This window comes from Electrophorus electricus, chromosome 6 (assembly GCF_041902795.1).
Source record: "Electrophorus electricus isolate QZ-2024a chromosome 6, ASM4190279v1, whole genome shotgun sequence".
Lineage (NCBI taxonomy): Eukaryota > Metazoa > Chordata > Actinopteri > Gymnotiformes > Gymnotidae > Electrophorus > Electrophorus electricus.
This window is the reverse complement of record NC_137502.1, coordinates 37,289,071-37,305,031: the sequence shown is the minus strand read 5'-3', so window position 1 is coordinate 37,305,031 and position 15,961 is coordinate 37,289,071. Positions and strand designations below refer to the sequence as shown.

The window sequence follows — 15,961 nt, the reverse complement described above, 5'->3', positions numbered from 1 at the left end:
TATTTATGAAGGATATGGGGACCCTAGCTGGGATTTTCAATATATGAAGAATTCTTGGCAGGCCTGGACTAAGACCAAGCCGGTGTGGGACAAGGCGCATGGTGTAAAACCCAATAAGACACCAGGGTCTGAAATAACCGTTTTCGCTGCTGCACAGCTGAAAGGATCCCCTCTTCCACTTGTGAAGTGTGCACTGATAAGACAGACTCCTGCTCGGGCAGATGTTCTCTGCCGAAGGCCACAGACACGTCCGAGAGAAGGAGGAGCGGACGGCAATCCCACATCCGCCCTCTATCCTAACCTTGCCTCTCTACAGCAGGGTGAGACTTCGGCATGGCTCCAGCCCCCCCATATATATTTCTGCTCCATTCATGATTCTGGGTGAGTGCAGTGCCCAACCTTTACCAGCAAGTAACCTTCCCCACCAGGGTAAAGAGGACACTAGACCACTGCTACACCCATTACAAGGACAGTTACAAGGCACTAGCTCATCCACCATTTGATAAGTTGGACCATGCCACCATCTTTCTCATACTAAAATATAAACAGACAAACCAGAAACTCTGGTTCAGAGGGAGGTTGCGCACTGGACAGACCAATCGGTGGCCGCTCTGCAGTACACTCTGGATGACGCAGACTGGTACATGTTCCGTCACAGAACTGATGATTTTTTGCAACTTTACGGAGGTAGTAGTAGGGTTTATTGGGAAACAATCCCAAGAGCCACCATCAAGACGTTTCCCAACCAGAAGCCATGGGTGGACAAAACCATCCATGAGGCTTTGAACTCTCGCTCTGCTGCCTACAACACTGGGATCATCAGTGGGAACATGGACGGGTACAAGTCTGTGGCATATGGAGTGCGCAGAGTGGTGAGAGAGGAAGCAGCGCTACGGGAAGAAGCTAGATTCAGAGTACCAGCAGAGTGGCTCTAGAACCCTGTGGCAGGGACTACGGACGATCATGGACTACAGGAGCCCACCCCCTGGACTGATGAGCACGGATAAGTCTCTGGCGAATGAGCTAAATACATTCTTCATTCACTTCGAGGCTGCATCTAGCAGCGCTAATGCTAACCTCACTAGCACTAACAATACAAATGGTGCTATCGGCACAACCAATGGCAAATGTGCAGAGCCCACCATAGGCCAGCGGCCATCACGGAGAGTGACGCAAGGAGAGTATTCAAAAGAGTGAATACCAGAAAGGTGGCGGGACCAGATGGCATCTGCGGTAGAGTCCTCAGAGCCTGAGCAGACCAGCTAGCCCTGGTATTCACTGACATCTTTAACCTCTCCCTGACGCTTGGTATCGTCCCATCCTGTTTCAAATGATCCACCATTGTCCCCGTCCCAAAGAATCCTCGGCCTTCCTGCCTCAACGACTACTGCCCTTTTGACCTCACTTCAGTCGTGATGAAGTGCTTTGAAAAGCTAGTCAGAGACTTCATCACCTCTTCACTGCCAGCCTCCATGGACCCACTGCAGTTTGCATACCGCCACAACCGCTCCACTGATGATGCAATTGCACATCTGCTCCACATCATACTGACCCACTTGGATAAAGGGAGAGGTAATTATGTTAAACTGCTGTTTGTCGACTACAGTTCAGCATTTAACACCATCATCCCCTCCCTACTCACTACTAAGTTGCAGGATCTAGGACTGCATCCATCCCTGGGTGACTGGATCTCCAACTTCCTAACAGACAGACCACAATCAGTACAGGTGGACAACTGTGCCTCATCCACCCTCACCCTCAGCACTGGAGCTCCTCAGGGTTGTGTCCTAAGCCCTCTGCTCTACTCACTGTACACCTACGACTGTGCAGCCACTTCCAGCTCCACCATCATCAAGTTTGCTGATGATACTGTCATTATGGGCCTGATCTCGGACAACCATGAGAGGGCCTACCTGGAGGAGATTAAATGTGCCACTTATTCATCCTTTAGCTCACACTGTTACACTGGTCTGGTCTCTGGCTTATCCATCTGCTCTGTGGGAATTTCAGGGGTCCCTGTGGACTGTCCTAAAATGCACTCTCTGCCCGTTAGAAGTCCAGATGACCCCTCAACTTTCTTGATGCATCGGTTTGCAGTTATTCCTGGTTCTCCAGTTAACATATTGGGTCACGATTTGATGTTTAAAATGAATTTCTCTCTCCCTCTTGAGCAGGGCAAAATGACGATCCATTCCAGACCAGATATCTCTGTTTACAGATGTGCTGGGCCAACTTAGCAACACAGCCAACCACACTATACTTCCTGAGCTGGAAGACAACCCTAAATCTCTGTGGGCCACCCATAAGAATGATGTGGGGTTTATAGATTGTTCTCCCTACAAGACTTGACTCAAGCATGGTACCCCTGTTTACTGTAAACAGTATCCGCAATCTCCTGAAAAAGAAGCAGGTCTGTCACCCATCATTGACTCCCTGCTCACCCAAGGTGTCATCATTCCCACTGTGTCACACTACAATACACCTGTAAACAAGACCTCAGGCCCATTAATGCATAGTAGTTCCTATAGCCCCGCTGGTGCCTGATGTCTCTGCCATTTTAACTGCTATACCTGCACACCAGTCCACCCAGACAGCCAACCACTTTTTGCATTTACATTTCAGTATAGGCATTACATGTGGTGCCGGCTCCCCCAGGGTTTCCTGGACTCCCCAGCTGTGGTCTCTGCTGTTGTAAGAGATGCATTGGCATCCTGGGCCCCTCCAGAGGGCTGTGTTATCAGTTATGCAGACGATGTCCTTTTGTCATCAACAACAGAGGAGTGCTGCGTAATGGGGTCTCGCTCACTACTGAAACATCTGGCTTCATGCAGTTTTAAGGTTTCACCACCTAAGCTCCAGTGGTGCAAGCTGTCTGTCACATATCTGGGGTTCCTGCTGTCTGCTGGTGAACACCGCCTCTCTGAAGACTGTCATATGTGACATCCCGCCACCCTACACAAAACAAGCCATGCTGAGTTTCCTGGGTCTGGTTAACTACTGCCGCCAGTGGGTGCCCAATTGTCCCCTTCATGATAAAGTCCTCAGGCAGGGCTGTGGAAAAGACTGTCCTGATATGTTGGTCTGAACTGAAACCATGCATCACTCATTTAGGACTCTGAAATCAGCCTTGTGCTCTGCTCCAGCGCTTGGCCTGCAGAACTATAATCTGCCCTTCCACCTTTACGTTTCTGAAAACGGCTCCACAGCCATGGGCGTGCTGGCCCAGGAGCATGGTGGCAGTTATCGCCCTGTGGCCTACCTTCCAAAACTTTTGATTTGGTAGTTCAAGGTATGCCAGCCTGCTTACACACTGTGGCTGCCTCGGAGCTGCTGCTCACTGACACCTAGAAATTGCTACTGTCTCATCCCATGGTTCTACACACTTCACATCAAGTTATTAATATTCTGAATAACATTCAAATACAGCACATGATGGCACAGCGACGCTCAGACTATCCTCTGCGCCACTCAGAATTTATCCATTAAATCAGACACAAGCCTGAGTTCACCTGCTAATCTGTTGCAATCGCTTTTGACATCGCTAGATCATTCTGATGACTCTGCATGGAGGCTATCCTTGAGTCCTCGAGCATGTGCTGATATCTCTAGCACACTGATCGAAGGCGGCTATCGCATTTTTGTAGCTGGCTCATGTTTTAAACTGTCTGACTCCGAATTTTCCTGTGGTTATTCTGTCTGCTCTCTGCCCAACCTCATTTGGGAGGTTACGCTCTCCCTTACAGGTCTGCTTAAGCAGCTGAACTAATGTCATTGACCAGGGCCCGTCATCTATTCCGGGATCAGGTTGTCACCAGCTATACTGATTCCCGTTATGCGTTTGGAGTTGCTCATGACTTAAGGAAGATTTAGCACTCCAGGGGGTTCCACAACTCGGACGGTAAGCCCATTTCTAATTCAGGACTAGTGTCTGCACTTTTGTCGGCATGTACACTACCAGCTCGGCTGGCTATCGTAAAGGTCAAAGGTCATGACACAACCTCTGGATCCGACACGGCCACTGGCAATGCCTTAGTGGATGAGGTTGCACGTTGGGCAGCTGTTAATGCCCCCTCATGCCCATACCCTTTATCAACATGTGAAGCTGTATCTATGTTCTCATTGCTTGGTGCCAACTGATATCAATCTGCGTTTCTTACAAACTCAAGGTACACGACAGAACTGCTCTCATTGGGCTGATCAAGGATGTAGTCCTGATAAAAATGGTGTAATCCATGACCCGGAAGGGCGTATCGCCCTTCCTAAATCTGTTTTGCCATTTATTGTGCATCATTTTCATGGGATTTCACATGTCGCACAAAGGGGGTGACAGCTAACATTCAAATACAGTTTTGTATACCTGAAACACATAAAACTGTAAAACTCCTCTTAGATAGCTGTTAAAAATACAAAAATATAAGCCAAACATGCCTTGCTGGCTCCTGAATATCCCTTTCAGTGTCTACAGATAGACTTTACACACATGCTACCTTGTGATCAGTTGAAGTTCTTGCTAGTGATTGTAGACAGGTTTACCAAGTGGACTGAGGCGTTTCCTTGTTCTAAGGAAGATGCCTGCATTGTGGTTAAACTCCTAGCCAAAGAGAGAGTTACAGTGTGCCTTGGGTAATATATACAGATCAGGGACCATGTTTTATTTCTAAGGTAAGACAGAAACTATGCACCAACTTAACTATTTACTGGAAGTTTCAAATCACTTATCAATCATCTGGCATTGCTGAGAGAATGAATCGTACCTTGAAAGAAAGGTTAACAAAGGCTATGATAGAAACAGGAAAGAAGTGGATTGATCTACTGCCAGCAGTGTTGTGTGAGATCAGAATGACGCCCAGTGCCACCACTAAATTGTCACCATTTGAGGTCATTTTTGGTAGACCATTTACCACCCCATGGGTCAGAGGTAACCCAGGTGTTACTCATTCAGGTGACATGGATATGATCTTGGCGGACTACACCCAAATGTCGACTGAGAAATTGAACAGTGGGCATGGTAATGACTCCTGCGTGTTCCCTCTTCCCACAGACAAGCCTGCTCATCTATTTATTCCAGATGACACTGTTTTGGTCAAATCATTGAATCCTCAGAAGGTTGGTGAAGCTGCGTATGGGTTTTTAAATGATTTCATTAAGTTTTCATATCACAAAAACAAACAATGAAAACATTACATATGAAATTGTTTTATAATGCCATTCATAAGAGAGAATCTATACTTTACAATAATTTTTCATGTCACTTCTCATAATTTTCGTACGAAAAACAAAGTAAGATTACATATGGACCAAGTCATAGATAATCACATGAAACTCATTTTTACACTTCACATAAATCCATAGTACAAACATTTTTAAAATTTCCCATATCATTTTTCACCTTGTCATCCTTCTGTCTCTAACTTTACTATACATTGTTCCACTACTTGTTCACTTGACAAAGGTATTTTCCATAGTCATTTTAGTTCCTGAAACTTTCCAAACTTTACAATCTATGCTGCAAACATTAAGATTTCCCATGATGCATCACTATCTTGTCATACTTTTGTCTTTTTTTTTTTACTTTACATTGTTTCACTACTTGTTCACGAAACACAAAAGTATTTTCCATAGTCATTTTAGCTCTTGTAGACCAATTTTGATTCACAATTGTGCATATACATAGCCAAAACAAAATTCTCTTTTGACAACGTATGTTCACATTATAAGCACGATCTGTAATGTTTTTGCGATTAAACTCAAAGTTTAAACCAAACCTCCTGAATTGTTCCCATATTTCTTTAGATCTATAGCAGTCCACTAACAGATGCCCTATTGTTTCTTTCTCTTTACATTTAGTCATTGGGCATTCGGTCGTCTTCACAAAGCAACTCAATTTAACCGCAGACCTCGTTGGTAGCCTACCCACTGTGGCAAGCCACATTTTATCCTTTATTTTCTCTGACATGTTCTCCTGATAGCAAATTCAACAGATTTTTAATCTCCCTTTCATCGCAATCCTCGTATCTGCCCCCCGTACTCATGATCTGCTATACTTTTATAAATAGTTTTACTTGATTGCGTTCTCCAATCGATCTTCAAATTTTTACATTTATCAACAAAATCTGAGTACGGTACCTTCTTCCTTTTCCCAGTCTGAGAATTCACCAATCCATTTAGCTTTCCTACCAATGCTTGTATTGACATGTCTACAAAATTAAATTAAAAAGAAGTTATCACCAAGTTCTACTGCACCTAAACCTCCATTTTCTTTATTTTTATAAACATATTCCCTTTTCGTGGCTTCTCTGTTATTACCACAAATTGTTCTAATACATATTTTATTCAGTTCGCTTTTCCGCTGGAAGAAAAACGATAGACAGAAACAGTTTTGATAAAATGAATGTCTTAGTTTGATCTTCGATTCGTAACTCACACCCCAGTGTATAATCCTCTTTGATTCCTATCATTTCCTGTAGCTTCCTCTGACAGTTACTCTCAACTACATTTCCATTACCAATATAAATTCCAAGGATTATTTCCTCATGCGTATTGCCAGAGCACTCCTTCCTCCTTGTTCCCCCAATCTAAACCGCCTCAGTCTTGGAATGATTCAAAGATGGCCCGGAAAGAAGTCTATACAAGTCAAAATGTTCGAAGATCCTATCTAACTGAGTTTTTACAAAAACCGTTACGTCGTCCACATGTACGATACATTTCTGTAAATTACTGGTGATCAGAACTCCCTTTAGCAAATCGTCATTTTTTTTAATTTCAATAATAATGGACTTATGGCTAAAATATACAATGCTGCATTCAAAGGGCACCATTGTTTAACCCCGCTATGGATATAAATTTTGTCCATCAAGCCTCCGTTCACATTAACCCGAACAGTCGATTTCAAATACAGAAGCTTAATCAATCATTCTTATAAATCCTTCCGGGAATCCATACCATTCCATAACTGACCACAAGTAGTCATGTGATATCAAGTCAAAGGTTTTCTTCCGATCTAAGGCGACTATATAAAACCCAGGCTCATTCATACTGTGTGTGATAAGTTCTCTTGAGTTCTTGCCCGTTTGCTCCATTTCTATTAACTGATCTAAAACAGTTTCCAATCTCAATCAAAAGTTTTGCAAAGATTTTATACTCAATATTCATCAGCATCATTTGTCTCCAGTTATTTAGGTCATATTCATCACCTTTTTTATAAGTCAGGGTAAAAATTTCTATGATGGAGTTTTCATGCATTTTCATCATGTCTATTCCTTAGTTGAACACTACATACGGATCCCCAACAACTGTGATCGCAGTGACCTGAACCGCTGTGCTAACATCGGGATCAGTACAGTGGATACATGCCAGTCCACTGAAGAAATCACCAGTAGCCAACACATCCGACAAACCAAATACACCTTAACGCATTCACATATAACAAAATTTGATTTCATGCTGGGGGGCTGCCCCTCAGCTGCACCACATACCAAGGAAGTACTTCTTGGCCCTGTATGTTAATACATTTTAGCATTGGTATTATAACTTGATAGAGATCCTATCTGCCTATTAACATCCTTTGCAGACTCTTTGGTGCTTTCTCTCCTTGTTTTCCTGATAATTGCATGCAAAACCTCACTGTAGGAATAATGGGCCCCATCCATGTGATAATATTGGCATCACTTTCAGTCTCAACTGAGCAATGCAATCGTAAATGTTTCCAATCAGAACAAGCACGAAGCAGAATGCATGTGCAGGGGACAGCTTATTTACAGAGGAAACACACAAATCACAGAGACAAAATGATACACAAACTAAGCAATGGGGATGACAGCACAGGGCATGTAACAGACATGACAAAGGAAACATGACTTACCAAAAATAACCAACAAAATAGAAGGGCAAACACAGGGTACAAATAACCAAAACGATCATGCACTAAACAGACTCAGGTGAACATTGGAACAGAGAGAACCAAAACACGGCCTGGAATGAAGGAGCAGACAAGAGGCAGCGAAAACGAAACCAAGGAACAGAGCAGAGACGCAAAAGAAAAACAGACACAACCGGGAAACTACAGAAATAGGGACGCCAGGAGGGCAGCCATTCCTTACAGTAATTTAGCCTGTGTGGTCTCCCTGGTAGTGGTAGGACAGGTAGAGTCAGGGAAGGATTGTCTGGTATGTCAAGCATTCCATACACCCTGGGTACCAGTCACGGTAGATGATGTTACCGCAACAGCATTTAATCGTAACTCATCAGACTGTCAAATCAATATGGGAGTAGAGTTTATGCTAAATGTATCTAAGGCAGTAGCTGCCAGTGGTAACCTTGCCACCTGGGCCTCGGATTATAGTTCATGCCTGGACCACAGGACAGACTGCGACACTGGCATTAGTAAATGGTATTACCCCAGAAATATGATCCTAGCAGTATTACAGGTACCACCTGTCTATGTTCTGCAGGCTTACCTCATGATCCATTTTTAGGCCACACATCATGTAAAAATGAGGTATGGGCATTAGGCTCAGGGCTGGGAAGGTGTACAATAAATAATATAACAGGCACACCATCTCTTTGCCCTGCAATCCTGGGCACTGGAGCAACTGCAGGTATCATGTGGGTATGAGGTAAGATGGCATATTCCAGCCTACCCACATTGATAGTTAATAATACTCATCATCAATTTCTCTGGAAAAACTGTTGTACCCCAGCATTAACTATCCCATCTCTAGTCATGTATACTCTTTCACAGTTGATATCTAGCAGGGCTAAAAGGTCTGTAATTCCCAGCACCCCTAATAGGTATGATGGGTACATATTGGCCAACCCATGGACTAATCCCGGAGTGAACGTGGGTTGGAGTTTGTTCCTGGGAGGAGGAACTACTGCAACTCTTAACAAAATTAATGGTTTGGCATGGCAGGTACTTTATTTAGCCAATAGGACTAAAATGGCCCTGGCATTGCTCATTGATGAGGTAGATAAGATCCAAACCGCTGTCTTGCCAAACCGCCTAGCTCTAGATCTCCTCTTGGCAAAGGAGGGAGGCGTCTGCAAGGTCATTAATGAAATGTGTTGTTTTGACACCCCTAGTTACTATAACAACATTACTGACATCATTTTGCACATGAAGGCCATTATTGCTGAGCCTCCACCTGCTGATGATTCTTGGTTCAGTTGGCTGACGGGCCTTGTCGGCACTTCGGGATCTTGGCTCATAAACATATGTTTTCCCGTATTCTTGATTATTGTGTTGATTCTTGTTTGTGGCCCCTGTTTATTGTCACTGTCGTCTTCTATCATAACTGACATCTCTACCTCTGTGATTAATCATGCTAATGTTGCCTTGGTGCCTGCGTATGAGAAAGGTCTATATACTGATATATGATTCCTGTTGGAATCAAAAGGGGGAGTGTTAGACACTGGAGCCTTTCTGTCTTCAGGCACCCAACCCAAGGTCTCTGCTTATCAGCCATGACATGGCAGCTTGACCGCTAGCTGGCCGCCCGAGGTCATCCGCTCCCTGTTTTGCCTCCTTTACCCTTCCCTTTGTCTCTCTCCCTGTCCCTCTCTCTCTCTTTAAGCACAGGAGTGGCTCATGGAACAGCTCATGGCTTGTTCATGCAGAGAATGTCTAATCTTTACTAACCTTGTCGCTTTCCTTTCTACGTAGACCCTTAGAACATGCCTCACTTTTCCCTGTCATCCTGTAGATTTAGATAGTAAATATAGGACACATACATACTCTGTATGAATCATACTTCTTGATTCACTACCCTGGTGTCAGTGTCTCGTGACTTCCCCGGATCGATCCGGCTACAGAGGACGGAGGGCAGAGGGTAACTTGGTGGAGATCGAACCTGACATTCTGGTATTTTTGAACCAGTTTCGAATAGTGTTGGCCAGATTACAACTTTGCAAATAATAGAGTATAATAATAGAGTATAATCTAGAGTATCATTGCCTATCCAGGCCTTTGATAGCCTGCATAGGCATTGTGGAAGCATCTAAGACACTTTGGGATACCCAGTAAAATTACCAACATCATAAAGAATTCATAAGAAGGACTGACATGTAGGGTGATTCATGATAAACAAACCACAGAAGCTTTTAAAGTGCAGACAAGGGAGAGACAGGGCAGTCTGTTCATTTCTCTTCTTGCTGGCAATACACTGGACAATGAAAAAACCACAGCAGATAAACATAATGGTATACAATGGACACCCTGGCAACCTAGATGACCTGGACTTTGTGGACGATTTAGCCCTGCTCTCGCATACCCAGCTACAAATTCAGGAAAAAAAAATAGTACTCTTGCAGCATTCTCTGAGACCATGGGCTTGTCAGTTACAGAGGGAAAAACAAAATTCTCAGAATCAACACAAAACATGCCACCCATCAAGCAAAAGAATAATGTCTTGGCGGAAGTAGACAGCTTTACTTACCTTGGCAGCATAATCAATAAGCAAGGTGGAGCAGAGGCTGATGTCAGGGTAAGGCTGGGTGAAGTTCGAGCAGATGTTCATCACCTAAATAAGATGGAGTTCCAGTGATCTGACCATCAAGACCAAAGTTGGAATCTTTAACACTGTAGTCAAACCTGTGTTGTTTTATCGGTCTGAAACCTAGAGAAACACTGCGTGTATAGTAAACAAAATCCAGGCATTCATCAACACTTGCCTCAGGATTTTCTGGCCCAAGATCAGTAACCAGGATTTGAGGATAAGCTGCCAGTCCAAGAGGAGATTGCACAGAGATGCCGGAGATGGATTGGGTACACAATGCACAAACCGGCAACTAATATTACACAACAGGCCCTCTCCTGGAGCCTGCTGGGAAAAAGAGAGAGAGGAAGGCCTAAACACACCTGGAGAGACACAGAGAAAGAAAGAAGGAAGAAAGGAAAAACATGGAAGCAAATGGAAAGAATGGCAGAGGAGCAGGAGGCCTGGTGGGATTCTGTGCATGACCTATGCCCCCATGACAGGGATGGCAGGCTAAAAGAAAGAAGAAGACATAATGGACTCACAAATCCTTGAGTAAAAGATAAATTGTGTAGATTAATAATTAATAATGAACTTCTTCAGTTGTTCATCAACATATACAGGACACTCTGACAGCTCAGGCAGTGTGTAGTGAGGGTGCTGATTCCCTGTGTCTGTGCCTCAGACACTATGGAGAGAAGGACACTGCATAACAGTGAACATGGTGTTGACCTGGAGCTTCTGCTCCTCATGACATGCTTGGTATCCTCTCTGATTTCAGAGATAAACAGAAAGGGCTCTTTGGCCTCTGGGTCATCTCCATGCATGACTTCACTGAGGGCTTTCTGGTGCTTCTACTCAGTCATAAACAAAAATCTCAGCTCTGTCACATGACCACAGAACAGTGTCTGATTTCTGTCTACCCACAGCATAGCGATGGATAGATCCATTGAAACTGCTGTATCCTGCATCAGAGGCAGAGTAAAGATTAGAGTTATAATCAGCTCAGTCATAACCCAAATTAAAATGGGAAATAAATACTCAGTCAGAATTAGTTTATCTGTGTAGATCCTACTTTATCTCTGGAGTGAAAGTCTTTCCTATTGACCAGCAAGGTGATAGTTAGAGTGACATACAGACCATAGGAGTTATTGGAGGAGAGGAAAGGAGCTGCCAGACACCACCATACAACTTAGGGGGAGCGGATACGCAATAAGCTATAGTACATGCAAACACACACATGTATCTAAATGGCCATTTGGATTTATTCCACTGAACGCATTCTTGTCATTCATTTGAACGGTAGCAATGTTCCAAGTGTACTAAATTAGTTAGGTAGCTACATTACAGCTAGACATGCTAGCCTAATATTAATGCATGTTTAATTAATTAAATAAATAAATAAATAAAAACAGAATACTGATTGTATATTACACACTGTAGACACACCCATATACACTGCCCATTTGGAGCTACTCCAGTCTGCAGAGATACCCTTCTCTCCCTTCAACAGCTGAGAGTATTCTTGGTATTTGCATAGCTCTGCCCCCCTCCTACTCAATTCAGAGAAAACGAAACTAATCTCAGAGTTCCGCTCTCTCAGTGCAGTTAGACAGGAAAATCCAGGAGCAAGAGAAGAAGGTCCAGGAGCTGAAGCAGGCTGTAGACACTCTTAAGGTGAGTACTGAGTACAGAGCTGCTGGAGCAGCTATTTCAGAGTTCAGTCAGGCCTCTCCTCCAGACAGCCAGTGAGGAGACCAGTGTTGACACACTTTGGGATCCTACACAACCACGTTGTGCACTATAAGTCATCCAGGGTCACAGTGAGGGAGTAGATGATACTTCAGTTTTAGATGGACCTCCATCTTGTCTGTGTCTCCTAACAGCGTTCTGCACAGGCAGCAGTGGAGGACAGTGAGAGGATCTTTACTGAGCTGATCTGCTCCATTGAGAAAAAGCGCTGTGAGGTGAGAGAGCTGATCAGAGATCAGGAGAAGGCTCAACTGAGTCAAGCTGAAGGACTTCTGGATCAATTGGAGCAGGAGATTGCTGATCTTAAGAGGAGAGACTCTGAGCTGCAGCAGCTCTCCCACACAGAGGATCACGTCCAATTCCTTCAGGTAACAAACTCTCTCAGCTACAGAGGAACCTGCTCCTCATCAAGTTTCTATAATGACTCTTCACAAAAGCTCATTAAATCAAATATAAACATAACTTTCTAATAACAAATGTGTGTTTAGTGTAATTTGGTGTGAGATCATTCATTACTCTTGTACAACTTTATCCTTCTCTAATGTTTTCTTCTGTTTGTAGAGTTTCCAGTCTCTCTGTGTCTCTTCTGGATCTGAGGACTCTACAAGCATCCCTGTCCATCAACATCTCTCATTTGATGGAGTGAAGAAATCTCTCTCTGATCTGAAAGAGCGACTAGAGGAATTCTGCAAGGAGGAATTCAACAAGATCCCTCCACAAGGTAAGAGCCGTCCTGCTGTGAAACATAATGATGGAAATCTCTACTTACTCAGTGACAGGGTAAAGAAAACTATAAGATTACTTAAACTACATAGAAGGGATTTAATGTACCTTTGAGATTGAACCATTACTGCTGCCCTCTACTGGTAAATGTCATTCATGCAGTTCTGTGTTTGGACTTTCATGTGTTGATGGTTTAAATCTTCAAATATCTACAAATATTTATTGTGTTCAATGTTCCTACTATTACAAAACAGTCCCACACATACAGAGACAGAAACAGAGAGAGAGAGAGAGAGAGAGAGAGAGAGAGAGAGAGAGAGAGAGAGATACACATAAAGAGATGAAAAGGTTATAGAGGGATGACATAGTTGAGGACAGGAGAAAGACCAAGAAGGTAAATGATCTGCATAATTGAAACATTTAATGACTGATTATAATGATTAACAACTGTTTTAAATTATTTGCATTAATAATAAATTATATTTGACTGGTTGACTAATTGATTTAAACGTCACATTAGGGTTCTGTAGTAACCTAGCAACCATAGAAGGACAAATGAATGAATACAGTAACTTCTGGACACTAATATTACATCATGATTCACTAGTGATCAATTATTTGTTCTTGTAGTAGTGGCATTGGATGGAATAATTTTATATAATAGCAACCAGGAGGGGGCGCTAATACTCCTATCTATTGATGAACATATTAAACATTGTTCTTGTTATTGACTCATGAAGAAATGCTGGGGTAACAGGACCTTTGTGTATTAAATATGAGCTCTGTGGGATAATCTACCATTTTACACTAGAGGGCGCTAATACTCTTAACTAATAATGAAGTATTACACATTGTTCCTGTTAATAACTGCCATATGCAGTATACACAGACAGATGTAAAGAGAGAGAGAATCTTCCTGATGATATTTACTGATCTTCCCCAAAGTCCATAATTAACAGAAAGATTAGAGAATGTTTTTCTTCATAAACACATAATCCACATATAATCCCACATTTATTCTGATCATTTTCTGTCTTTCTGGATGGATTATTTGGGTCTCATTCATTCTATTTGATCATTTTGATTCTGTTCCTCCAGAGCTGCAGCAGTTCAGGTTTTACCTTCAGAGCCAAAGACCAGAGAAGATTTCCTGAAATGTAACACACACACACACACACACACACACACACACACACACACACACACACTCACACTCACACAGGCACACATGCGCACACACATACACACACACATTCAAATATTACTTGTACTCCCGGTTTTAATATGAACATGTCATTGTTACCATAGAGAAAAACACAAATGAGTGTATATTTATTAATATTAATAGAACTTGTAAATAAAAACCTCAAATGTTGTTTCAGATTTTTATCAGTTGACTCTGGATCCAAACATATCGTCACCTCACTCTGTCTGAGATGAACAGAGTGGTGACATGGAGTGAGAGAGTCCAGCCATACTCTGATCATCCAGAGAGATCTGACTACTTGTCTCAGGTGATGTGTAAGGAGAGTGTGTGTGGACACTGTTACTGGGATGTTGAATGGAGCAGTGTGGGAGGGGTGATCATATCAGTCTCATATAAAGATATCAGCAGGAAAGGACGGGGTAATGAGTGTGGGTTTGGACTCAATTCTCAGTCCTGGAGTCTGTGGTGTTCTTCCACTCTATCTTTCTGCCACAATAACATTGAGACTGAGATCCCAGGACCACCATCCTCCAGAATAGGAGTGTATGTGGATCACAGTGCAGGAACTCTGTCCTTCTACAGAGTCTCTGACACAATGACCCTCATGCACACAGTCCACACCACATTCACTCAGCCCCTCTGTGGTGGGCTTGGGGTTGTGTGAGCCCATCTAACGTGTTTGTGGTATATTGTGATTAGGGTAGAGATGAGACATTAATGCACAGGGCCAGGGTCACCGCTAAGCCCCGCCTCAAAACAAGCAAACCATTTTGGCTGTTTACTGTAAAGTTCTTTCTAATTGACTGTTTGAGTGCACAAACGTGAAGAGTAGAGAAGTTCTAAGTTTCAATACAAATGAGAGGTAGAGTTATTAGGGCACTGTAAATATCTTTACGAGTTTAAACTCACATTCAGACAGTACCGTTAGTTTAATGTTGGTGATTTATTTTGTGAATTTTCATTCACATTTCTAGCTAAATTTACTTTTAATGTTTCTGCTGCTTACCTTATAAACTTGTCTTATTAGCAGTGTTTTCCACTTATTTTTTTTTATTTGGGCATTTTACATTTGATAAACCTATATTGATTAAGAAAACTTCTGATACATCGTGTTTTTTTTAATAAAAAAGTGAAATTGACACCAGCACCTCTGCTCGCTCCCTGACGTCATGCGCGAGCCCAGTTTGGGAAGCTTTTCCAAGGCGCACGTACAACTGTTAAGCGTAGCCACGTGAAGACGCGCGCACGTTTCAGTTTCCTTATGTCGTGTGCAGTTCAGTGGCGGTATCGCTGGTCCTCGTTTATCCCCAGCGTGAACCGCAGGCTGCCTCTGCCTGTGCTTTAAATGCTGCTAGTAGCGTTAGTAAACTTGCCCGCAGGAATCTCTCACTACAGTAGATGAGCAAGTTGAGTTTGGTTTATTTGTCACATATATAGTCATACACAGTATAACTCGCAGTGAAATGGTTGAGAGTGCTCTGTCCAAACTGAGGAAAAAGAAAAACAGGGGTGCATAGAAATATATATCTATATATATATACAAAAATATATTAACAATGTATGTACAATATATGTATATTATGTTTATATACACAATGTACAATGTATATATGGAAATTTATATATGTATGTACACAATGTACAGTTCCATCTTGTAATTGAACATATTTACAGTTATATGTTACATGGTGGTGGTGGTCCCCACAGTTTATCAGTTTCCCTGATTCAGGGCCTGAATGGCCTGTGGGAAGAAGCTCCTCTTCAGTCTCTGTGTCTTGGTCTTCAGAGAGCGAAAGCGCTTCCCTGA

The 15,961-nt window shown here is 42.8% G+C and overlaps 1 protein-coding gene across 1 annotated transcript; it reads left to right on the top strand.

Moving 5' to 3' along the window:
- Nucleotides 1-963: 963 nt before the first annotated feature.
- Nucleotides 964-14,322, top strand: LOC113567874 (uncharacterized). The gene is made up of 5 exons (XM_035525043.2): nt 964-1,167; nt 12,060-12,149; nt 12,359-12,592; nt 12,786-12,945; nt 14,046-14,322. Exons 1-5 carry the CDS (start codon nt 964-966, stop codon nt 14,099-14,101), a joined length of 744 nt encoding a protein of 247 aa, XP_035380936.1. The 3' UTR covers nt 14,102-14,322.
- Nucleotides 14,323-15,961: the final 1,639 nt, after the last annotated feature.